This window comes from Mus caroli, chromosome 7 (genome assembly GCF_900094665.2).
Source record: "Mus caroli chromosome 7, CAROLI_EIJ_v1.1, whole genome shotgun sequence".
NCBI classification, from domain to species: domain Eukaryota; kingdom Metazoa; phylum Chordata; class Mammalia; order Rodentia; family Muridae; genus Mus; species Mus caroli.
This window is the reverse complement of record NC_034576.1, coordinates 46,699,013-46,724,653: the sequence shown is the minus strand read 5'-3', so window position 1 is coordinate 46,724,653 and position 25,641 is coordinate 46,699,013. Positions and strand designations below refer to the sequence as shown.

The window sequence follows — 25,641 nt, the reverse complement described above, 5'->3', positions numbered from 1 at the left end:
GGACAGTCAGCCATCTTGACTTTGAATGGCAAGACGTGGAGAATGGATTCAGCAGACAGTTGATCTGGACAAGACTGTCACAGGGATCTAAAAACTTATTTTTGATGTGGCCCTCCACCAGGACTTACGTGAGCACAGGCAGACCATGCCACGTGTCTCTTTGCTCCAGTACGTGGATGATTTGCTTTGGGCTGCCACTGATATTGACTCCTGTATGGAAGCAACCAGGTCTCTGCTAGAGACTGCAAGGACTGAGATATAGGATCTCAGCCAAGAGGCTCAGATCTGTGTTTCTCAAGTGACGTACTTGGGTTTCCAGCTCGAGGGGGGTCAAAGAGCTCTCTTTCAAGCTCACAAGGAGACCATCTTAGGCATCTGGATACCTAAGACCAGGCCCAGGTATGGAAATTCCTGGGGTTGGCTGGGTTTTGTAGGCTCTGGATACCAGGTGTTGTTGAAATAGTTAAGCCACTTTATGAGGCCACTAGGGGGCAGGAGGAAACTTTCATATGGACAAAAGAAAAACAAACAAACAAACAAACAAACAAACAAACAAGAAAGCTTTCCAAGATTTGAAATTGGCACTGCTATCTGCCCCAGCCCTGTCTCTGCCTGATGTGAGTAAGCCTTTCTACTTGTTTGTGGACGAGAGTCAAGGCATTGCCAAAGAGGTGCCAACACAAACCTTGGGCCCCTGGCAATGACCAGTTGCCTATCTACTTAAGAAATTGGATCCAATGGCAACAGGATGGCCAAACTCCTTGAAGATTATAGTGGCTACTGCCCTGCTGACTAAAGATGCAGACAAATTAACTTTGGGACAGCCTCTGATTGTAACTACCCCTCATGCCATAGAGGGAGTTCTTAAGACCTTCCCCTGGCCCCCACAACTGCTGGATCTCAAATGCCTGGCTAACTTACTATCAGTCTCTGTTGCTTCAACACCCTTGTGTCCTTCATCCCTAACATCTCACTGAACCCTGCCATCCTGCTACCTAATCCAGACTTGGAAACCCCACTGATACACAACTGCTTGGAAACCCTGCAACATGTACCCGGGACCCGTCCACCCTGACCGACTGGCCCTGGACCAGTGGAATCTCACCATGTGTACCGATGGAAGTCGCTATATGGAAGATGACACCAGGCATTCAGTGGGGGCAGTGGTGGGTTTGGACAAGAAAGTATGGGCGTTTCCCTTTCTGAGCAGAACATCGGCCCAAAGAGTAGAATTAATAACCCTAACTGAGGTGCTCAAATTAGGCAAGGACAAAATGGTTAATATCTACACTGATAGTCAATACACATTTGCCACGGCACATGTTCACAGGTCAATATATTGTGAAACAGGACTATTGACTGCAGAAAGGACAATTAAAAACAAACAGAAGATCCTAGACCTCTTAGCTGCTCTATGGCTCCCATAGAAACTGTCCATCAAACATTGTCCTGGGCATCAACAGGAACAGACCCCAGAGGCTGTCAGTAATTGTAAAGCAGACCTGATGGCTAGGGAGGCCCTACATTTGCTGGTGACCCTCCCAGACCCGATCCTTTCTGGACATCTAACTTACTCCAAAGATGACCAGGCTTATCAGCTCCTGCCTTATGCCTACACAAAGGATAGATGCTGACATAAAACAGATGGAAGAAAGTTTCTACCAAAAACCCGAGGCAGAACTCTGGCTCGAGATCTCCATGCCAGCACACATCTGGGAATAAATAAGATGAAAGAGTTAATATCTACAAAGTTTTTTTATTCCAGGGCTAACCGAGGAATTGCAGGGCACTGTTACTAAAATGTCATTCTTGTCAAATGACAAGCCCAGCTCCAAAAACAATGGATGCTAAGAGAGAAAGAGGAACGTCACCAGGAGTCCCCTGGGAGACAGACTTCACTGAGGTAGACCCAGGAAAATCTGCGTTACAGATACACTCTCAGGATGCACTGAGGCATCCCCTCCCAAGAAGGAAATTGCTCAAACTGTAAGTGAGAAACCCAGCTGATGACCTCAATTTGGACCTCCTCGGCTTTGGGCCCTGATACCAGAGCAGCTTTCTCCTCTCAGGTTAGTCAAAATTTAGGAAAAGCTCTGGGGGCACAGTGGAAACTTCCATGTGCATATCACCCCCAAAGTTCAGGACATGTAGAGAGGATGGCCTTAACTAAATTAACATGAACTAAGCTAACCTTAGAACCTGCCAATAACTCTTTCCTTCCCCCCTCCTCAGGGATAGGAACACTCCTCATGCAGATGGAATAACCCCTTAATGAGATGTCTGGGAGATCCCTCCCACCGTTCCACATGTCAAGGCAGATCTGCTGGCTGAGATTTCTGATTATGATATCCTTAAGTCAGTCTAGGCACTCCAGAGAATCCAGACTGGCCTACATGTATATGTTTGACACCTATATGAACTAGGCTCACCGATCACTCCTCATGGATTCCAGCCCGGAGATTTCATGCTGGTTAAGAAACACTATATCCTGGCTTCTCAATGGAAGGGACCCTATACTGTGATCCTGACAATCCCCACAGCAGTCAAGGTTGATGGGATCCAGACCTGGATCCACCATTCCCATTTGAAGCCTGCTCCTTAGAAACAACAGGACTCAACCTAATGATGGATGGCCTGTCCAGTCTCATCCACAGGACCCACTGAGGCTAAGGGTAGTAGCTGAGAGCACGCATCAACATCCAGGACGAGGATGGATGGCACAGCCACACTCAGAGGGCCCTCTAAGGATAAGACTTGTCATAGATTGACTACTAACGTTTGTCTTATACTTACAGTATTCCCCTGCTCAACCCTAGCACTGGTGAGACCTAATAACTATAAGCCAAAGACTTATGGAAGCTGTCTGATACTAAAACAGGCAGAGTTATGGCTGCTCTATTCATGATTGTTATCAGACCTTTGTAACTTGTGGCTAGAACTAAGCATCAAGCCTCAAAATGCTCATGTTCATCAGCCTTCGCCTTATACTGTCATGGCTGGGCCACACATGCCTAGAAATAAGGGGCCTCTTTTTTTTTTTTTTTTTTTNTTTTTTTTTGAGACAGGGTTTCTCTGTGTAGCCCTGGCTGTCCTGGAACTCACTTTGTAGACCAGGCTGGCCTCGAACTCAGAAATCCACCTGCTTCTGTCTCCCAACTGCTGGGATTAAAGGCGTTCGCCACCACGCCCGGCTAAGGGGCCTCTTTTTTTTCCCCTTCCTTTTTTTGAGAAAGGTTCTGTGTAGCCCTGGCTGTCCTGGAACTCACTCTGTAGACCAGGCTGGCCTCAGACTCAGAGATCCCCCTGTCTCTTCCTCCCAAGTGCTGGAATTAAAGGTGTGCACCACCTTCCGGCTAAGGGGAAGCTTTTATTTAGACACTGGCACCTGCTCTGATTTGCAACTGTATTGGGGTAGCTTGTAATTATTATTATTATTATTATTATTATACTTTGTGAGGTGTGTCTCAGTATTTTCCATTGTTAATTCTGTACAATACTCAGAGATCCATCTGTCCCTGCCTCCCAACTGCTGGGATGCACCACCATCATTACCTGGCTACTTCCTGAGTCTTACAGACTCTCTCTTAGCAGTTCTTGAGTCTTAAGATTTGGCGGAAATGACTACACAACAGACAGAAAGACTTACCCTGAATGCTGGTACCACCACACAAAGGCAGGGGCCAGGATGAAAATGAGAAAGCAGGAAAGATACCAGGGCATCATACTCCCTCTGTTTCTTGGTCTTCGTTTACTCTGCATGATAGACCAAACCCCCGGAAGCCAGGAGCCAAAAGAAATCCTTCTTCCCTTGGTTGTTTGAGTCAGTTTTTTTGGCCACAGTGATGAAAATCTAATTAAACACCACGTGGTTTTCTCCCCAAAACAGTGAGGGGCTGGGGACAAGCTCAGTGGTAGAGCTCTGCCTAGAATCCTCCACTGAGGAGAATGTGCTGGGACTGAAGAAGTGGTTCAGAAGAGCGCTTACTGATCTTGAGGACCCAAGTTTGGTTCCTAGCAACCACGTTGGATTCCTCACAACCAACCGTAATGCCAGCTCCAGGGGATCTGACCTCCATTCCTCTGGTATCCAGACTCACACATGTATAGCTTATGGAAGGATGCATAAAGGAAGTACTGGGTGTTTGATTTTGGACCCGGGACAAGAGTCTGAGGTGCATCTTTTACATACCAAAGCAGATCTGGCCTCCATATTCTCCCAGCATCTCTCAGTCCCTACCTAGTATACCCTGCCGCCAACCCTGAACTTTCCAGCCTAGGGGCTGGACTGCCGTTCCTTCAGAGGCTCTTCCCTATATAATCCAGACATTTTGGTCTCTCCCTCTCTCTTCTCCTCATCTCTCTCTGTGCTTTTCCCTTTCTCTCTCCCTCCCCTACCACCCCCCTTCTTCATGGTGACTTCCCTGGCCTTGGTCCTTGGGGGCCAGTAACTCACCTGAGAGCAATTTCCCAATAAATCTGCCTTAGTATCTAATATAATGTCTTAAATTGGCTCATCTCACTGGTGGCAGAGAAATAACCTATCACTAGGCAGCTGAAGGATGGAAGAATGGATGGTTGGATAAAGGGAAGCATGGATGGATGGGTAGATGGATGGATGGAAGCATGGGTGGGTGGATGGACAGATGGATGGATGGATGAATGGATGGAAGCATGGATGGATGAATGGAAGGAAGCATGGATGGATGGATGGATGGATGGATGGAAGGATGGATGGATGGATGAATGGATGGAAGCATGGATGGATGGAAGGATGGATGAATGGATGAACAGATGGATGGATGGAAGCATGGATGGATGGGTGGATGGATGAATAGACAAAAAATGGATGGATGAATGGATGGAAGCATGGGTGGATGGATGGATGGAAGCATGGATGAATGGATGGGTGGATGGAAGCATGGATGGATGGATGGATGGATGGATGGATGCACGGGTGAATGGATGGACAGATGGATGGAAAGATGGATGGATGGAAGGCTGGAGGGCGTGAAGGTGGCGAGGTGGAGACGTGTAATACTGGCTGGGTAGGTGGCTGACTTCATGAAAGCAGGAATACACAAGCTTTTGTTTGATTGATATTTTCTTGGGGGTGCTCAGGCTGGAATCAGCCCCTTGGCATCCTTAGCAGCAAGGGCTACATGTGCACATTATCTCTGGCCAGCTGGAATTACTAAGTAATTCCAGACCAAGTGGCTGGGTAAACAGGAGGAAGATTCTTCCAGAACTTCTGTGAACACTGGACTCTCCAGGCTTTGATTAAAAACAGTTTATTATGCCATCACAGAAATGCCATAGGGAGTGGAGTGGCTGCTGCTGCCGCAGCCGCCAGCATCCACTTACCTCCATCCACAACTGCCAGAGCTGAGACAGGGAGGAGTTTCACATTACATGACATGACTCAGGTTCCCCAACACAAGTGCTGATTCGTATGTCCTAAGGGAGCGGTGAGAATACACATTCAAGGGATTCTTTTAGGAGCTATGAGTTCAAACAGGCCTCCAGTCACACTACTTCATGTTCTACTTCAAGCTGCAAGTCGGAAGCTCTGTAAAACAAGAAGTACAGCTGTAAGGAGCAGGCTTTCAGCCCCTCCCTCCTGCCACATTTCTGGGAGGTGCTGGAGATGTACCAACAACTTCGGGGACAAGCAGCCTTGAGGCCTGAGACAGCGCCCACTCAGAGCCAGTCATCCTGTTGATGGTAGGCAGGGCCGGGATGAGAGCAGGTGACATGAGGTGAATGTGATTGGCATCAGGGAATGCCAGGATGGTGAGTGTACTGGCTAGTTTTGTGTCAACTTGACACAGCTGGAGTTATCACAGAGAAAGGAGCTTCAGTTGGGGAAATGCCTCCATGAGATCCAACTGTAAGGCATTTCCTCAATTAGTGATCAAAGGGGAAAGGCCCCTTGTGGGTGGGGCCATCTCTGGGCTGGTAGTCTTGGATTCTATAAGAGAGCAGGCTGAGCAAGGCAGGAAAAGCAAGCCAGTAAGGAACTCCATGGCCTCTGCATCAGCTCCTGCTTCCTGACCTGCTTGAGTTCCAGTTCTGACTTCTTTGAGTGATGAACAGCAGTGTGGAAGTGTAAGCTCAATAAATCCTTTCCTCCCCAGCTTGCTTCTTGGTCATGATGTTTGTGCAGGCATAGAAGCCCTAAGACAGGGAGGGAGGCTCTGGTAATCCCAGCACTCTGGAGGAAGGGGCAGAGGAATCAGAACCAAGGTCTGCCTCGGCTACAGACTTTGAGCATTGCCTGAGTTTCGTGGGACCTGGTCTCAAACACACAAACAGGAAAAGAGGGGCAGTGCCCCAGGTCCTGAGACAGAAGCAAAGGTCCAAGAGAGCTATGGAGGCCAGTGTCTGGTGGACTCCAGGGAGGGGAAGATGCTGTATAAGGAGACAGCCTGTTACCAGGAAGTGCCACTCATTACACACTCACCAGACACTAGTGGTGTCTGGTAGATGATGCTGTCAGGGTAGAAGTGGGGCTGGCTGTGCCCTGCAGAGTGTTCAGTTAGCTTCCTCATCTCTGCTGCTCCATGCCATGGGACATTCCAGCCAAAATGTCTCCAAATGCATAGTTTCCCATTCCTACATGTTCGAGTGTGTGTGTGTGGCTGCACATGCATGCTGTACAAGCTTTGCAGCCAACCACAATGAGAGAAACAGGTGCTCTGGGAGAGAGCATGGCCTTGGGGACTTCCACTTGGGGACACAACCTTGCTATGGGACATTCTCTAGAACTCATGACAGACTGAGATGGGGTGTAGGGTAGCCCAGTCTGGCCTAGCTTCTGAGCTGTGCCCTTACCTCCTGTGTGACACCATGTCCAGTTTATGGGCTGTGAGGGATGAAGCCCAGGATCCAGCCTGGCAGGCCAGCACTACCAACTGAGCCCCAGTCCCAACCCCATTGGTTTGTTTTGTTTTGGCTTTTTAAAAACACTGTCTTGTATAGCTAAGGTTAGCATTGAATGTCTGATCCTCCTGCCTCCACCTCAGAGTTCGGATAACAGGTATGCACCATCATCACACCTGAGTGACCAAAATTTTTTCTAGTTACTGAAGATCACCCAGCTGAATTTTAGCTGGCTGGATTCCTCTTGAATTGACTTCAGGAGCTGATGAAAAACCAAGGGTATATACCAGGGGCTGGGGCATCCAGCCCCCTCACAGGCTTGGGTGGGGTGAGGGGCTAAGTGAACAACCTCCTCACCTGGATTCCATCTAAGGCACCATCTGGAGGTCCAGGGGGTCATAGGGTGACACCCGCATATCCTGCAGCAGAGCTTCTAGGCTGTTCCTCAGCGTGGCATAGGGTGGCTTCTCCTCGTAATTGAGGGCCATCACCACCTTCAGGTACTCCCGCAGGGTCTCTGTGGTCAAGACACCCAAAAGCACAGGTGAGGCCCAAGAGGTGGTGCTCGCAGCCCCCTGTGCTCAGCGCCACTGGGAGTCCTTGTATCTGCTGTCGGTGTGTGAAGCATCAAGGGAGCAGCAGTGGAATGGTAAACACCAGAGTGCTCAGTGGCCAGCCATCACCAACCCTCACCCGCTGCTCATCCTGTACTACTTCCCAACAGATTCCTGAGCAAACCTGTGGGCACCTCTAACACAGGGCCTGCAGGTTCCAGTCGAGGCAGGAATGGAATGTGAGCACAGAGCACAGAAGGAACCACTGAGCAGAGGGAAGCACTGGGCATCACATCACGGTGACTGACCGGCATGAGTGGCAGGCAAGCCCCATGTGCAATTAGATGTCCTTTAAACNTTTCTTTCTTTCTTTCTTTCTTTCTTTCTTTCTTTCTTTCTTTCTTTCTTTCTTTCTTCCTTCCTTCCTTCCTTCCTTCCTTCCTTCCTTCCTTCCTTCCTTAAAACAATTTATCTTTATTTTATGAGCACTGGTGTTTTGCCTGCAAGTGTGTCTGTATGAGAGATCTTGGATTTACTGACAGTTGTAAGCTACCATGTGGATGCTGGGAACTGAACCCAGGTCCTCATGAAGAGCAGCCAGTGCTCTTAACTGCCAGGCCATCTCTCCAGCCCTTAAAAAAATTTTCAACCATTGGAAAACACAAAACAGTATTAAGTTCATGGCAGCAGAAGAACAGGTGTGCTACACTGCAGGAAACCATGGAGTTGGCCTGGTCTTGTTACCTTGAGAGACATGCGACATGGTTTTCATACTCATATGTCTTTAAGAGTCCATGGCTCCTAGGGCACAAGGTGCCTTCCAGTTCCTGAGGGATCAATGCACTCCCTCAGGCAGTAAGGCACGCAGGCCACTTTGTGTTTCTCTGTATGTTCCCTTAGAAGGCAAGGAAGCGTGGAATCCTGCCATGACAACTGGTCTCAGACACTAATCTCATATACTCTGTATAGCTTGCAAACACCATTGTATCCTGGCAACTGCACATATATAGATCCTGGCAAATGCCACTATATTCGGTTTCTTATAAGGGTATAAAAAGTGTGATTACTTTCAATAAAGTTGTCACAGCCTCAGTCTTGCTGTGACTCCTTCAACCTGAGCCTGGATCCTAATCCAGGCTCTTGCCAGTTATACAAGTAATTTTGGCCCTCTAAGTGCAGGTGCTTATACCACACAGGTTAGAAGAAAACGGCTCTTTTTAAATTTAATTTGGGGGAGGGAGGAGTCTATAGAGTCTCACTCTGGCTATGCATGGTGGCGCATGCCTTTAATCCCACTAGTTGGGAGGCAGAGGAAGGCGGATCTCTGAGTTCCAGGACAGCTAGGACTACACAGAGAAATCCTATCTCAAACCAAAACCAAAACCAAACAAAAAGTTTTACTTTGTAGCACAGGCTGGTCTTGAATTCCTTAGTCTCTCAAATGCTGGGAAACAGGCCAATACCATGATTAACATTTTGTTGTTTTGTTTTTCTGAGACAGTCTCTATATAGCGCTGGCTGGCTCAGAACTCACAGAGATCCACCAGTCTCTGCCTTTCAGATGCTGAGATGGAAGGTGTGCACCACCACTCCTGCCATGATGGTACCTGTAAAAAGTATATTGACTTTTATGTGTGTATGTGACCGGATGAGTGTGTGGAGTGCCCTCAGACAGCAGGAAGTGTCCTGGAGTCAAGCAGTGTCAGTGTGGGAGCTGGACTCAGATCTCTGCAAGAGCAGCAAGCGCTCATAGCTGATGAAGCCTCCATCCCAATGGTACTTTTCCCTAACAACCATTTACTGTGTGTGTGGACATCAGAGCTCAACTTGTAGTAATTCTTTCTTCTCACCACGTGGCTCTTGAGGGAGTGCCTGTACCCTCTGAGCCATGCCAATAGCCCTACCGTGGTATTCTTAATTTTCAGGTGTATTTATGATACATATGTGTACTGCTCTGTACGTGCAGGGCTGTGTGTTGAATGAGACACACATACACATACAAAATAAAATAAATACAAGTTAAAAAAAAAAGCTTAAAAAAAAAAGTACGCGTATGTAGGCATGGTGCTTGCCTGTGATCCCAGCACTCAAGACCAGCCTGGGGACCACAGCAAGTGTGAGGCCAGTCTAGGCTGGTATAGGAGACCCTGTATCAAATCAAATAAATACAATGTATAGAGTTCAATTAAAATAACTGAAAAATAAACTATGTGTACAGGCAGGGGAAACAGCTTGGCTCATTGGTGAGCGCTTGCCTGGCATGTACCAGCCCTGGATTCCGTTCCCAGCTTCGAACAACTCAAGGACTGTGTAAATGGTTGCAACCCTGCTACTACTGGGAGACACTGAATATTTTTACTGAATATGTTTGCTTGTGTCCTACAGGAAGCATACATAACACGAGACTGGGCAAACGAGGAAAAAAACATGGCAAAGAAAGGCCTCCAAGCCGCGAGGCTTGCTGGCACCTCCCCCTTTAGGACATACCTGAGGCCCTGTTCCAGCGGCCACATAGTCCCACGAGGGGCTCGGGGCTGTCCAGATACCTTCAGGGGAGAAACATGTGGGACAGGAGAGTGATGTGTTAAGATGAAGTGTCCTCTAAACACATACACACACCCCACTTAGGAAAGACAGACACGACTTCAGGCTCCTCCCTCAAGGCCCCTTTCCTTCTGCTTCTCTAGTTTAGACGGTCAGGCTGGCTCCTATCATTCATCTGATCTCTCCTACAATCAGCCAAAAGTTCTCAAGCCCCACCCTCCTGCTTCTCAGTCCCTACTATGCTCCTGACCTGCCTATGGATCTACTTCAGGCTTCCTGCTTCTGTGTGTGTTCCCTCAACTGCTCACTCTTTTCTCAGAGATCCCATCTTCCCAGGAACCAGCTACCAATCCCGGAGACAGCCAGGAAGTCTGACCTCTGTTAGCACCTCAGTCTCCTGTGAAGGCCATCTTGGACCTTCAGGGCTTTCTGCTGTCCTTGGTGCTGAAGCAATACCCCAGGCACCCAGCAGATGGCACATTTCCTCACAATCGAGCAAGCCCTAAGACCAACACTTAGTCATCCCTGGTTCCGAAGTGGACAGCATCGAGCCTCCTTTCAAAGTCATCTGTGTGCTTCGATTTCCAAAGAGGAATCCCTGCCGCTATCCTAGGTGCTGAATGGCAGTTAGGAGGCACCAACATGGGTGTGTAGCTGTCCTCGGTGCTGAACGCCAGCACACTGCTTCCTTCTATCACTAACAACTGTGTAACTGCCAAGTACAACTGCCAAGATCTAAAGACTCACTGAGTCTTTACCTCCTAATCCTGGAGGTATGGAGGCAGGGTGACTGACTGGAGCTGTAGGCCCTCAGACTACAGCCTGTGAATAAGTTGTGGTGTGTTTCATGCAATGAGCATGAAACCCTGTACAGAGTGCTTACTCCCTAACTGTGTATGCTTGTGACTCAGGTGCTGCTTACATAGCAGTCTACAGTGGGAGAACACCAGGGCTCACATGGCTCACAGAAGTCAAGGTCACCCAGCACCCAGAACAGTGGGCCAGAAGCCGACCCTGGGCAGCACGGTCCCAGAGCCCAAAACTGTCTCCTGCTAGAATGCATGGCAGAGAATTCACATGAGGCTGCAGAAGGCTGTGGCTCTCTTGAGTGGCTGCCTACCCATCCCTTCTGCTCCTCACAGGGGTCTGAACTCCTCCCCTATCAGAGGAGAGCTTGGGCTAGTACAGGGTGCTGCAGACCCTCACACTCACTTCTGCTTCTGCCTAGTTATCTTTTCAGTGTTGGGAAGGCAATTTGTCCATGGCAGGGACCCATAAAGCCACTTGAGCATACAGTAGCCCAAGGTCTGGAGATCGCTGCGGCGGGAGGGTCCTGGGGAGAAAGGGGGAGAGGTGGTGGTTTAGTCTAGCTGTCAGACCTCTTCATGTGTCTACCCCCAGCTCTCCACTCCAGCTGTGAAAACCATCTTAGCCATCACTGCTCAGTCCCTGGCTTCCCTTATACTCCCCAAGACTCTCACATACTCTGCTGCTGTCACCCACTCCAGTATCCCATTGCCCTGTCTGCTCATCCTCTGTTAATACAGTTATCAAAGGAGCCCTGGGTGCCTGTGCACCCGGCCTGGCCTCTCATCTCCCAAACCATTCATTTCCCCACATAGTTAAGTGGGAAGATTGTGGTGCTGAGCTACCTCATCATAGAGGAGAGAGAACAGGGCACTTTCCTTTTGCCTCCTAACTCACTCTTCAGATGGCTGCGCACTAAGATGCAGTGCAGGCACTCCCCTGGGCAGGGACCTTAGTCTGATGGAAGCATGTGTGCTGGCAGAGGGATGGTCATGACACAGATTCAGAAAGAGGGGCTGGGGGACCTGTGGAAGGCTGTCAGCCCTCTTCGCACATTTTCCCCGGATAGCCTGCTCCTCTTGTTCGGTGCTTAATTCCCATAAGACTACAAAGATCTCATGCTCCAGTAGTGAATGGCCCACGTTTCTGTACTGCCCTTCCTAGGTGACCCTAAAGCAGCACTCATCATCTCTCAATTCTGCCAGATTAGAAATCTGAACCTCTGGAAACATGAGATTCCTGTCCAGCTGTTCACGTTCCTGGGTTCTAGATCCCATATCCCTACTACTTAAAGGCCACCATACAGCCCTCCTTGGTTTTGAAGAAGAGAACAAATTCCCTTTCATGGCCAGGACACCCCTACAGTCCCAGTCCCCACTAGGGGACTTTTATGCTCCTCTACTTCTGGTGTCTATTATGCATGATCCAGAATGTGGAAGCCATGGGTGTGAGCGTAGCACGTAGGAGGCATGTCATGGTGGAGCCACTCTCACCGCATCCCTTGTGCAGGTCCATGCTAATGAACTCCAAGTCCCCATCGTGTGGACTCCTGCTGCCTTCTTTGTAGGCCACGTGTTTGCCACCTGGGCAGTATCGGTAGGTGAAGCCATAGCCCACCAGGGTCACCTGTGGACAAGGAGGAGGCACACAGACCTGAGGTTAGGGCTGCAGACTCCAATGTGGCATAGATGCCTGTGTCAATCGCTGCCTATCTAATCCCAGCAGCTATAAAGGGGGAGGCATGGGGCTAGCTATGACTGCAGGAGGCCACACGTGAATTCAGCAGCATCCCTACTTTGGGCCTCAGCTGAGATGCAACACTATGGTGGACCAAGTGTGGAGTGGGGGCTGCTAACATTGCAGGCTAAAGAGTAGAGAGCAATGGAGGGGAGACAGGGAGAAGACAAGATACATCTTCCACAGGCTGGAGAGATGCCTGAGCAGTTAAAAGCACTGGCCGTTCTTCAGAGGCTCTGCGCTCGATTTCCAGCACCCACATGGTAGCTCACAATAGTCTCTAACTCCAATTTCAGGGAATCCTACACCCTCACAAATATACACATGCACGTGAAACATCAATGCTCATAAAATTAAAATAAATAGTTCTTGAAAAAAAAAAAGATGCACCCTTGAAAGGCATGCTCTTGGGCCCCACTCCTCCGGATTCCCACCACCTTGTAAAGACACTTCCAAATGATGGCGCCAACAGTCGAGAAGTCCAGTGTAGAGTCAGAGCCCTTTGATCAACTCACACACAAAGCCCAACTCTGAACACTAAGTGGGAACTGAGCTTTCAACACACAAGTGTTGTTGTTAGTTAGAACAAGCTTAGTTCTGACCGTGCTTGAACTCCTAGCACTCCACCTGCCTCAGGTCCTAAAGCTCCACCAGCACATGTGCCTTTGGAGAGACTCATATCCAAATGCTAACACTGGTTTTGGAGACCCCTCAAGGCCAGGCTAACCTGAAACTGTATGTAGTTGAGGATGACTGAACATTTTTGTTTTGTCTGAGACAGGGTCTTTACACAGCCCTGGATATATTGGAACTCACTATGTAGACCAGGCTAGCCTTGACAAACTCAGAGATAACCTGACCCTGCTCCCCAAGTGCTGGGATTAAGGCATGCACCATTGCAACCAGCTTAGGGTAACTGAACTCCTGATCCTCCTATCACCACTCTCTGAACGCTGGGATGATAGCTGTGTGCCGATATGCCCAGTTTATGTAGTGCCAGAGATGGAACCCAGGGTTTTATACACGTTAGGCAATGGAGCCACATCCCCAGCACCACAAAAGTATGTGTGTGTGTTGGAGGGGTCTCACTCTCACCTGGCTCAGATCCTCTGGATTCACAAAGACATTCTCAGCTGTCAGGTTCCCGTGAACATACTCGTTTTCATGCAGATACTCCAGAGCATCCAGCTGGAGGAAGGAGGTGTTGAGGTGGGATGACAGAGCAATGACAAATGGGGAAGGGGCAACGCTGTCAACCTGGGACCATCATTGTGAGTGGAGTACCTTGCCAAGTTCTAGGGTAGCATTCACTGTGGTGGCAAGCCTGTGAAGAACTCAGCAGTCAGCTGGTGTGTGGCTTTTCCTCTACCTCCTGTGCTGACTTAACGTTCCCCTGCAGCTGCACTGCACTGCACCCTGCAACTGCACTGTACTCTGCACTGTCAGAGCTCTGCTAAGTTTTCTAAGAGAGAAGGCAAATGGTTAAACTCCACACTGGGGGTTCTAGGTAGGCGCTCTGCTGTTGAGCTACATCCCTTCCCAGCAATTTCTGCCTGTCTGTTCAGCTCCACCTTTTACAGGAAGCTTTAGAGTGCTGTGAGGACTCATCTGAGTGTCAGTCACATCCTGCTTATCTCTGCAGACACCTCCTTGACTCTGGGGCTGAGACATCCATCAAGTACCACTTGTTCTGTTTCTAGTCTCTCCCTCCCCTGGCCAGGATGCTCTGCAAGCCCATCTTCTTCCAGCCGAGCCTTCATCTTGCCTCTAATCTTCTTAGTCCAGCTCAACTCCGCATGGCTTGAGGGTCTTTCTGCCTCATCTGCCCAACTTTCTCAGGGATCCCAGTATCCCCTGCTACTTACCTGGAACTTGCAACTCTGTGATAATCGCTTGCTGCTCTCTGCACACATCAACCGCCCCTCTCCCCACTATATACTGAGCTACAACATTTACCTCACCCAACAAGTACATCACTCCCTTGGTACTTCTATCACTCCAGCGATGTGATCCGACTTCTTCATTAAGCATGGGTCATTTCTAAAAACCAACTGTTTGCCAGAGCCCTATCCACCTAACTGTGAGAATGAAGTCATGAAGACAGGGCTGGCTGCCCTCTGTTCCACCCCAGCCAGAGGAAGCTTGGTATTTGGTGACTACTGAGAGCATGAATGAGTCAATGAATGAATATGAGAGTAAGTGAATGAGTGACATCTGTACAAGCTGTGGTGGTCTGAATGAGATGTCCTCCAAATAGTCTTGGGTATTTGACAACTTGGTCCCTAGTTGGTGCAACTGTTTGAGAAGCATTAGGAGATGTGGCCTTGAGGGAGGTGGGTGTTACTGGGGTTGGACTCATGGTTTCAAAAGCCTCCTGCCATTCCCATACACACTCTGCCTGTGCTCTGTGGCTGTAAGGTATGAGTGCTTGGCTGCTCAGCTGCTCAATGACTGTTACTGCCACTCTGCTATCATGGACTCATCTCTCTGGAACTGGAAGCTTTCTTAAGTGATCCTTTCTAAGGGGAGGTATTGATACTAACATCCTGTTTCCTGATTGGTTCTTGATTTGTTAGTAAAGAAGGCTGGGGGACAATTGCTGGGCAGAAAGTACAGGTGGGACTTCCAGGTCCCAGGGGAAAAAGGCAGATGCGAGGAAGGGGAGGGAGCTTTTTCTGCCATGCTTTGGAGGAAGAAGAACACAGCAGTCATGAGAGGTCTCGGGGAGAGCTTGGGCCTATGGACTCCACTACAGGCAGGTGGCCAAGGCTGCTTGGCAGGGGCTAAGTGGGACTAGCCACTCAGCTTAGGGCAAGTGGAGAGACGGAGATAATAAACTGGAAAGGGCACGCTTTTCAATGTGGGAGGTATCTGCCCCCAGCAATTGTGTCTAGAAGGTAAGTTGTAAAATGACAAGCTGTGTGTGTCTTTTATCCTCAGGTTCAGGGAAATTGGAGAGGATTGGTAGCAGGGTCATCCCCAGAGCCAGAGGTGGGCAGTACAAAGGGAAGGTGGGAGGGGCCTGAGCGCAGTCCATCATGGCAAAGGCAGTAGTTTTTTTTAAAACTACACACAACAGTCCTTGGTCATAGTGTCTTATCATAGTAAGAGAAGAGTAAAAGATAGCCTTGGCCCAAGTGATCTCCTTAGCTTGGGAAGTTCTCTTCCATAACACCACGAGTCCTTGTCCTAGTGCCTTGCTACTTTCCACTCATCCTGAGAGTCCAAGCTCACAAGCCATGGCCTGCGCCCTCTGTTCCAGGCTGAACCTCCTGGCTGATCTTACAAGGCATTGTCACCCCCCGGGGCTAGACCACTTGCATTCTGCCCTCTGTGTATCCCATCCCTGAAGATCACTTTATCAGCCTGATGGGGAAGTTGGGGTTTAAAGAGGATGTGGGATGGTTTTGAGGTACGTACCAGCCTGCAGGCCACCTGCAGCACACATCTCTCTGATACCACATGCTTTGGGTTGTCATCCAGGGCTGACTGAAGGCTCCTCCCCAGGGTAGGGAATACTAGGAACCTAGAACACAGAGGACCTGTGGAGCTGGAGATGTGCAATGCCAAGCCCTGCAAGATATTCTATAGGGACTGGGCAGTGCTGGCAAGCCAGGACAGTAGTCTCCATCAGTGCTAATCTACAGCTGTGTGTGCCTGCTGTTGGGTTCACTGTCCCGCTTTCCTGTAAGTTCTCACACTGCAGTTAAGGGGACTGAGGTGCCTCACCCCTTAGTTCTTACCCAATCCATAAACAAGTCCATTTACTTCTGCCAATGCCCACATCCTGGTTCTAGGCAAGCAAGGAGCATTTTAGGTGTCTCTTAGCCCCTGCCCTCTGCTGTTTCTTTTCCCTTTCCCTCTGCTGCCCAGATTGAAAAATTAAATGAAAATTTAAAAAGCACAATTACAGGACAGTGGGGCTTTGGTCACCTGCTGTTCTGCAAGTGAAGCTGAATAAACTCAGCATTTGGCAAGCTGGACCTATGCTAATCATGAGGCACAGTCCCATCCTGAGGGAAGGCAATCCCTTTATCCTCGAGAAATGCCCATCCATGCCATACAGAGACCAGCAGGCGGGGGCGGCGGGGATGGCAGGGGCGACCAGCAAGTGAGGAGGCTCACCTGTACTTGTCCTGGTGAATGCCAAAGCCGATACAGGTGGGGATGGCCAGGAGTGGGAGCAAGAACTGCTTCTTCCACTTGTTCACTGCAGGAGGCAGAGACTCGGGGTCAGATCCATGGCCAATGCCAGTCCCAAAGAAATAGCCTCTGCTTAGGCCAGAAGCAGAGAGAACCCATACAGACTCTAGGTCTCTTTATTGGTTCTCATTGGTCTGACAGCCTTGTGGTGTCAGGGAGAAGAGGTGGGGACAGGTGGGCACATCTGTGGTCCATGTCTACAGGTGACTTCTGAGCGAGCATGCACAAAGCTGGCACAAAGGGAAGAGGGTAATCGCAACAGGGCAGGGCTTTGATGGGCTCAGTTGGCAGAGTGCTTTTACATTAGATAATGTTCTATCCACAGCACTGCATAAAAGCTACTGTGGAGGAGCACACTGGTAATCCTGTTACTCAGGAGGCCAAGGTCTTCCTTGGCTACATTTCTAGTTCAAAGAACCCAGGACTTCATGAGACTGTGTCTCAAAAACAGAAAAGAAGGGAGGTGATCTCTGAGTTTACAAGTAAAGCTGACAAGATTAATAGAAGTCTAGCCAGCTACAGCATCACTGGGCCCCTGTGCTACTGCAGAGGACTGTGTGTGTGTGTGTGTGTGTGTGTGTAGACCTGGCCAGGTACAGGTGAGCAGGGAAACCCATGGGGGCCAGCATCTCAACTACTACCTATGAGGTGAATCCTTCCCACCAGGCCAGTTTCAGGGCAGCAATACAACAGGACTGAATGCAGCTGGACAGGGGCGGAGCACGCAGAGTAGCATTTCCACAGATTTATACAACCTGTGCATGGCTCACAGAACACAGAATAAAATGTGAGTAATTTTGTTTTGAATGTAACCAATTTGGTTAAAAGTTTCCCTAACAATTTATGATGTCACAGCCAGCACACAGTGTTCACAACAGTCATCGCGTATTTCTTAAGAGCTGCTACAGGCCAGGCCCACCTGTCTGTCCTCTGAGGTCGGGGGGCTGAAGGTGATGGGGGCTGGCTTGTGTGTGCAGGAGAGATGCACACTCAGGCCTTCGGCCACTTCATAAAATACCTCGAGGACCCTGTCACCCAACCCAACTGCCCTGCCCAGTCCCCGTGGAATACCTTGCAGAGGCTTGGCTACTCTCTGAAAGAAGTTCTGCTCATTGAAAAGGCGCCCATCCTTGGAGTCCTGGGGGTGACAGGGGAACAGAACAGAGACTGTCACACCCAACTCCCTTAGACAAGGGCCATAGATTCCCACAAGACCTCACTGCCGCCTCAACAGATTCAGTCTCTTCCTGTCCTACACCAGATCCAGTTCCTGGACTGCCACGACTGAGCAGGCTTTGCTTCCTGGTGCCCAGCAATCTTTGATTATTTTATGGTAAAATCCACGCATTTGCCCCCAGATATGTGGCCCTCAGCTAAAAACCTTAATTTTCTAGCCTCCTTTTCAATTAGGCATGGCTTCATGATCAAGTTCTGGCCAATGAGGACATGACCAGAACTTCCAGGGAGTTCCAGATCAACCTAGCCTATGTACTGAAAACCTGTCAAAAACAAACAAACAAAAATATGTATCAGGGGCTGAAGGAACAGCTCAGTGGTTAAGAGCACAGGCTGTTCTTGCAGAGAGCCCAGGTTTGGTTCTCAGAGACTATCATCAGGCAGCTCACAACCACTTGTAACCCTAGTTCTAGGGGGGCTGGCACCCACTCCTGGCCTTTGTGGGCACCAAACATGCAAGTGGTACAGATATACAGGCAGTCAAAATACTCCTATACATAAAATAAATATATATATTAAAGACTGGGTCTTTTTCATATATATCTATACACACATCTCCATCCTTCCATCCATCCATCCATCCATCCATGAATGAATCAGCCAAGCCTAATTTTTTAGTTATACATAGTACTCTTCCTTGGTTCTTGTTTTTGTTTTGTTTTGTTTTGTTTTGAGACAGGGTTTCTCTGTATAGCTCTGGCTGTCCTGGAACTCACTCTGTAGACCAAGCTGGCCTCGAACTCAGAAATCCGCCTGCCTCTGCCTCCTGCGTGCTGGGATCACAGGCGGGCGCCACTACGCCCGGCCTTTGTTTTTTTGTTTTTCTCCCTTGGTTCTTATGACCACAGTGTTAGACACAGCGAGGTTTCTGTCCAACACCCTTCTCCCTTTCTCTCTTCTCCTGGTCTCCCTTCCCTTCCCTTTCTCTCTTCTCCTGGTCTCTCTCCCTTCCCTTCCCTTTCTCTCCCACCTCTACATCCCCTTAATTCTTCTAGGACATGGCTTCATGTATCTAAGGCTGGCCTCAAACTGCTGGTGTAGCTGAAGACTGTGAATGCCTGATTCTCCTGCCTCCACATTCTAAGTGTCGGGATGACAGGCATGCACCATACCTGGCTTGTGTGGTGCTGGGAATGGAGCCTGGGACTCTGCATGCTGGGCAAGTACTATACCTCCTGAGCTGCATCTCCAACCTCTCCTTTCTTCTTTCTTTCTACCCACCTCTCTCCATTCCTTTCTTCTTATCTGTTAAGTCTGGAATACAGTAGCTACCTCAAAGGCTTGCTGATAGAGTCCAGGGACAGTGCATGGGGCTCACTTAGCTGGGCTCGGCAGCAGATGGCACTAGGTCTTGGGGTTCCTGCAGAGACTTATTTCACCCTACATCCTCTTGCTCATGCTATCACTCTCTCCACTTCCTGGCTGCCACAACTGGAGCTGCTCTTGGCCACACCCCTCCCACGTGATTGACAAGAGAGCTGCACTGCTTGGCAATGGCTTCCCCATATGACAGACTCATAGTTCTGAAACCAGGAACCAGATAAATCCTCCCTCCCTTGATGTGCTTTACCGACATTTTGTCACAGTGACAAAAAGGTGATAAATACAGTAGTGACAATCACACTCTATGTATGAGGTGGGCAGCAGAGGAAAGGTAGGCACAGGAAGCTAGCTGTACTGATGCAGAAACTTGAAGCTGACAGGGGACGGGGTTCCATGGTCAGGAAACATCAGAGGCAGATGTAAGGACAAGCCTCACCTCTGCTCCCCAGTATGAGGAAGGAATGTGCCCAGCCAGAGTCCCACGGCTATTCACAGACCAGGAGCACCCTGTTTTCGGGGAGGGCTCGGTCAGCGGTCAAGCATGAATTTGAAAAGCCCCACACCTGCCTGCCTTTCTCAGCTGCTTGCTCCTGGACCACTCACCAGTTTGAGTGAGAATCTCCACTTCTGGGTCCTTGATTCAGAGGGGATGGCAGAAGTGGGCTCAGCTGTGGAATGGCCAGAGAGAAACATTAGAACAGAAGGGGAGTGTCAGGGCCTAATCCTCGAGCTGCTCATAACCAAGGACCAGTTCTCTGGTTCCCATGGGGAAGTGCACACTTGGTGCTCAGCAGCTGCCCTTCATGCCTTCTGCTTCCCTATCTTCCTTCCTCTCTTCAAAGTTGCAAGGGCTGAATCTAGAGTCTTGTATTAGCCAACTGTGATACATCTGTCAACTTGACACAACCCAGAATTAAGTGGAAACAAAGTCTCAGTGAGGGATTGTTTGTACTGGTTTGGCCTGTAAGGGAGTGTCTTATTTGATGTGGGAGAACTTAGTCCATGTAGGTAGCTCCATTCCCTCGGCAGGGTTTCCTGACTGTTAAGAGTGGAGACAAGCTGATCACAAGTAAGCAAACACGCATCCAACCCTTTTCTTCATTCTTTATGGCTGTGACCAGTCCCCTCGAGTTCCCGCCTTAATTTTCAGGTTACTATGACCTGGGACTGTGGGCTAAATGCACCTCCTTCTCTCAAAGTGGCTTCCTGGCAGTGTTCTGACACTCCACCACCTCCATCACACCCCCAGCTCTGATGCCTCATTGTGACCATCAACTTGATGGGCTTGAGGAGAGGCAAGGCTGTGCAAGCACAGTTCTGTGTGACTCTCTGATGACATCAGAGATTAGGGGGTCCTCGGGGCTCTGACCTGAACAGTGTGTTAATCCTTTGAAGGATTCAATTATACTGGCATCACTAGGGGATGGGGCTAAGCTGGAGGAAGTGGTTGTGGCATGGCCCTGAAGGCCATCCCTTGCCCTGGTCACTCCCTAGAATGCTCTGATTCCTGGATACATAGTCTGGGCTCCTCTGCTCTATGGTTCCTCCCTCCTGAGCCCTAGCCCATCTTTCCCCCTGAACTTGCTGTGCTTGGGAATCATACTTCGTCTGTGTGGTGCTGCATGGCCTGGAGCATCCCTGTGCACTGGGACAGTGTGTACCTTCATAGAGAATGCCTTGGTCATCCCGGATCTGCAGGGCCCCCAGGGTCCAGTGTTTCCCATTCTGGTCTGTCAGCTCTGTCCCTGTGGGCAGAGCCTGGAGTGAGGTGGTCACCCGGGTCCGCTTCAGAGTCTGAGGGCTCCGCCTGTTGGAAAGTGGGCTGCCTTTGGGAGTCAGGGATCTTCTCCGGGTGCCTGCAGGGAAATGACCCCATAAAGAGAAAGCAGAATGGAGCGAAGCAGTGCCCAGGACACTGCTCCTGATTTTGTTCAGGAATTTTTCCTGACTTCCCACAGAGCAGAATCTTTGCTCCACAATACTGGAGACTGTCATGAATCAGGTTTGGACTCCTCCCAGTGTGGTAAGGATTGTGACTTAGACATAACCCATCAGAATTGAATCTGAGATGAAGCATTCAAGGCAGATAGTGGGGCCAGAAGAGGGATAGATGGCTGGCAGAAGTCAAAGGAGGATAGCACATTAGAGAAGGGTTTTACTGGTTACAGACATTCACCCAAAGTGTCCTGAAATGGGTCTTGGCTATGTGCTGAGCTATGCAAAATGCCCAGAAATGTGTTAAGACTCAGGCTTGATCTTGAAGGGCCACCAGACAGGCTCTCTTGCCCAACACTGTTTGGAAAGATACAGAGGAGTCCTGTATGGTCCTTTCCAAGACTATGCAGGCCAGGAAAAGAGGCTGCAAGGGACATGGGATCATGAGTGATGAGTAGATCAATGAGGGCATGTCTGCCAGAGGCAGCAGAGAAGCCCACACATTCAGGAAGCACTCCAAGAGATCAGGCCTCTGAACGGTCAGGGTGGGTGAGTATGGCAGGCCAGCTGGAGGTGAAGGCACACTGGTCTGAGGGAATAGATGAACAGAGTTTAGAGGTGGACAGCCCCTCAAGTGGCCTTTCTGTTTACAGGGACCTGGAGTCAGAAACACAGTATGTGTTGCTGCCTTGTTGGAGTAGGTGTGTCACTGCAGGAGTGGGCTTTGAGACCCTCCTCCTAGCTGCCTGGAAGCCAGTCTTCTAGCAGCCTTCAGATGAAGATGTAGAACTCTCAGCTCCTCCCACACCATGCCTGCCTGGATGCTGCCATGCCCCTGCCTTGATGATAAGGGACTGAACCTCTGAACCTGTAAGCCAGCCCCAATTAAATGTTATCTTATAAGGGTTGCCTTGGCCATGGGGTCTGTTCACAGCAATGGAAACTCTAAGACAATGTGGTTTACATGTCAGACTAGACATGGCTAGAGAAAGAATTTGTGAACTAAAAGATAGAGATGAAGAAATTACTCAAAAACTGAATGTAATGGCATATTCCCATAATCCCAGTACTTGGAAGGCTGAAGCAGGAGAATTGCTATGAATTCCAGGCCAGCTTAGGCTATATAGTGAGAACCTATCTCAAACAAACAAACAAACAAACCAATGAAATTGTCTAGAAAACAAACAGAATGACAAAAGTTAGCAGATGGAATAGGTACTGTTTGTGGAGTGATGAGAGTCAAGGCAGAGACCATGGACTATGGGCCATAGGTCCACTTGGGGGGTGAAAGGTATCTATGGGGATGGACAAAAGGGACACTGGAAAGATGCTGGGAAGAGGTTCAAGGCAGGAATGACTGGCTGGTGCTTCAGCTGGAATACCAGCAGTCTTTTCTTATAACACTGTTCTAATTTTTAGATTTTATTTTTAATTATGTCTATCTGCCTATTTGTGTGGGGGCTGTGTGTTTGTGTTTGGTTTCTGTTGTCTGGGTGTTTTCACAGGAGTCTAGTGGCTGTGGAGGACAGAGCAGAGCACTGATCTCTAGGATCTGGAGCTACAGGTGATGGGGAGTTGTCAGACATAGATACTGGAGACTGAACCTGAGTGCAAACGCCTAACTGCTGAACCATCTCTCCATCCCCTTGCCCCCCACCCTGCCAAACCACCCAGACAAGGACCAGTCCCAGCTCTCACCTGTGGCCCTGTCAGGAGAAGTCAAGGTGTTGTCTGACCCAGAACTGTCACAGTCAGAGTGGAGGGAGAGTGGGAGAGAAGTGACAGTGTGCGACCATTTCACTTTCTTGGGAGAGGTTTCAAAACTGGAGTTCAGGTTTCTCCTGGAGCCTAAAGGTGAACCAAATGCAGATTAGCATTCTGAGGGAAGGGCCATCTGTGCACGGCGAAAGCCATGCTTTGCTCTGATTTTCGCAGGACAGCTCTGCTCTCTGCTGCCTACTGATGGAGAGCGCTTGTTTCCTGCTGTCTCTCCTCCACTAGCCCAGCCTCTTTATTCACATCGTCCATCACTTGTCATTCTGATGTCTTCTGGCCAACTTCTTTTTTGAAAATATTAATGTAGTGTATTATTATAATACAATGTAATACACTGTAATACCATGGGGTACTTGTGGAGGTCATACAGTGACTTTTGAGAACTAGTTATTTCTCTGCACTGTGGCTTCCAGGGACTGAGCTCAGTTCTTCTACAGGTTTCTGCAGCAAGTGCTTTCATTCTCAGATCTATTCTGCTGGCTCAGCAATTTGGTTTTGTTTAAGAGAAAGATTTTCAGCAGGGCAGTGGTGGCGCAGGTCTTTAATCCCAGCACTTGGAAGGGAGAGGCAGGCAGATCTCTGAGTTTGAGGCCAGCCTGGTCTACAGAGTGAGTTCCAGGACAGCCAGGGCTACACAGAGAAACCCTGTCCCAAAAAACCAACCAAACAAACAGAAACACAAAAAGAGAGCTAAGGCCTTCTTAAACTCAAGAAGGTTACAGTTGTTCTCCCTAGGTCTCCTAGGGCTGGGGTTACACATATGTGCTACTGTGGCATGCTTTTGAATAAATTCTCCAGCTCTTTCTTCTACTTGAAGTGGAAACTTCTACTTCTTTGGAAAGTCAGTTGTGTCAAATGCTGGTTTGCTGGGGCACACAGGTGAAAGGCTGTTTTCCTGAAGCAGACCCAGGTGAAAGGATGTTCTGCTACAGACATGTGAAAGGGCCTGTGATGAAGGAGTCTATGTATGACCCCACAGACAGTGGGAAGAGCACAGAGCATTGGTTTGGTCTGTTCTGCCTCGCTATTCTTCCCTAAAGACATGCATGTATTGGTTCTCGTTGTTTAGCTCAACTTGTGATAATACCACCACTGAGAGAAACTTGCCCAAGAACTGCTCACGAGGATCCTGTGGCAGCTGCTGCTTCACAGGGCTCACCTCAGGCCACCAGGAAGACTGGCAGTTTCTTCAGGATTGAACTACAGCTGCCTGGTGTCTGCCTGCCTAGAGGACTGGTCTGCAGCTGCTGAATCGTATTTGGTGTTTGCTACAGGACTGAACTGTTGCCCAAGGAGATCAAGCTCGCTCTCAAAGAGCTATTGCTGAACAGGTCCACTCCCCCCCATCCTAATAGCTCTTCTCTTCCACTGCCTCTGATGAGTGGAGGGCTAGAGGAGGGGTTGGATCCTTATTAAAAGTAGGCTGCAAAAATTTTTGCCTACATCTACTTCATGAATTCTCTCTCCAGCTGTGTCTAGTCTGGCATTTAAAGCATACACCTTCTTACTGCATAATTATGTACACATATATGGACTTAAAGCACTTTTATTACATTCTGCAAACATATTAAACAACTGAGCCATCTCTCCAGCTCCATTTCTGTCTTACACTTGAGACAGAATCTCACTCTTTAGACCTGGTTGCAGCTGTTAATTCTGAGTGATTCAGTGATTGCAGACTCCTTGAACTTCTTTATAATCCATGTGTATGACAAGTGGCACACCCCTGTAGCATGGCAGTTGTCAACTGCCATGATGATCACTGGAAAGCACCATAGAGGCCATGGATAAAGTGGAATTTTTGGGCTTCTTTGGTGACTCACTTGGGTCATGTGACACTTTCCTGGAAACTGTCTTAGGAGAGGATGTTTTGCTGAGAACAGACAGGTGGGGTTTTCCTGGAAGCTGCCTGGTGAAAGGGCATGTGACGTTTTGCTAGACAGGATGCTTGAGAGGACATGTGATGTTTGCAAGGGCTAACCCGACAGGCAGTGGAGGATGCTGTGGCATTAGTTCCCCTTGGAACTCTTTGCAGCTGGTGGCTGGGCTTTGCTAATGCTGGTCTTCAGTGATGACACTGTGGCTTTGGTTTGCCTTGCCTTTTTTTGCAGATCATCATTTGTCATGGTAGAGGGAAACACACCAAAGAACTTCTAGAGCTGTTCCAAAGGCTTTTTGCTGCTTCCAAAGACTTGGCAGAGCCTCAAGGTTTCCTCGGGATCCAGCTGCTGTTGCTAATTCCTGAATAGTGTTTGCACGTGGATCGAGCTACGGCCACTGACTGGTGTGAACTGAACTGCTGATGTCCTGACAATAAAGACTGGAATTGCCCCAAAGAACAATTTCTACAGTTCCACATTCTCCTTTGCCCTATTAACCTTTCTTTTCCACTAACTCTGGTGAGTGGTAGCCTAGAAGGGAGGTTAAAGCATTTAAGAATCATTATTAAAGTAGGTTGTGAAAATGGAAGCCTACACCTGGCAAGATGGCTCATTGGGTAAAGGTTCTTGCTACTGAGCCTAAGGATGAGTGTTCAATCCTCAGGCCCCACATGGGAGAGAGAACACAAACTCCTGTAAGCTGCCTTCTGAATGCCACATGTGTGCTCTTGAAGAAATGTGCACTGAACACTCAGTGTTTTACTATG

General features: G+C 49.0%; 1 protein-coding gene across 3 annotated transcripts in view; it reads right to left on the bottom strand.

Annotated features, from left to right (window-relative positions):
• Window positions 1-5,272: 5,272 nt before the first annotated feature.
• The window catches only part of Vrk3 (VRK serine/threonine kinase 3), a 26,795-nt gene continuing 6,426 nt past the window's right edge, over window positions 5,273-25,641 (bottom strand). For all 3 annotated transcript variants that reach the window (XM_021167312.1, XM_021167311.2, XM_021167313.2), the window contains exons 4-15: window positions 22,917-23,066; window positions 20,945-21,139; window positions 19,887-19,951; window positions 17,796-17,862; window positions 16,647-16,731; window positions 15,942-16,047; window positions 13,617-13,709; window positions 12,278-12,410; window positions 11,190-11,310; window positions 9,921-9,979; window positions 7,237-7,396; window positions 5,273-5,566 (exon numbers count right to left, since the gene is read on the bottom strand). In XM_021167312.1, the coding sequence (XP_021022971.1) occupies window positions 7,248-7,396; window positions 9,921-9,979; window positions 11,190-11,310; window positions 12,278-12,410; window positions 13,617-13,709; window positions 15,942-16,047; window positions 16,647-16,731; window positions 17,796-17,862; window positions 19,887-19,951; window positions 20,945-21,139; window positions 22,917-23,066 (1,223 nt within the window). In that variant the 3' untranslated portion in view covers window positions 5,273-5,566; window positions 7,237-7,247. The remainder of the gene's footprint in view (window positions 5,567-7,236; window positions 7,397-9,920; window positions 9,980-11,189; window positions 11,311-12,277; window positions 12,411-13,616; window positions 13,710-15,941; window positions 16,048-16,646; window positions 16,732-17,795; window positions 17,863-19,886; window positions 19,952-20,944; window positions 21,140-22,916; window positions 23,067-25,641) is intronic.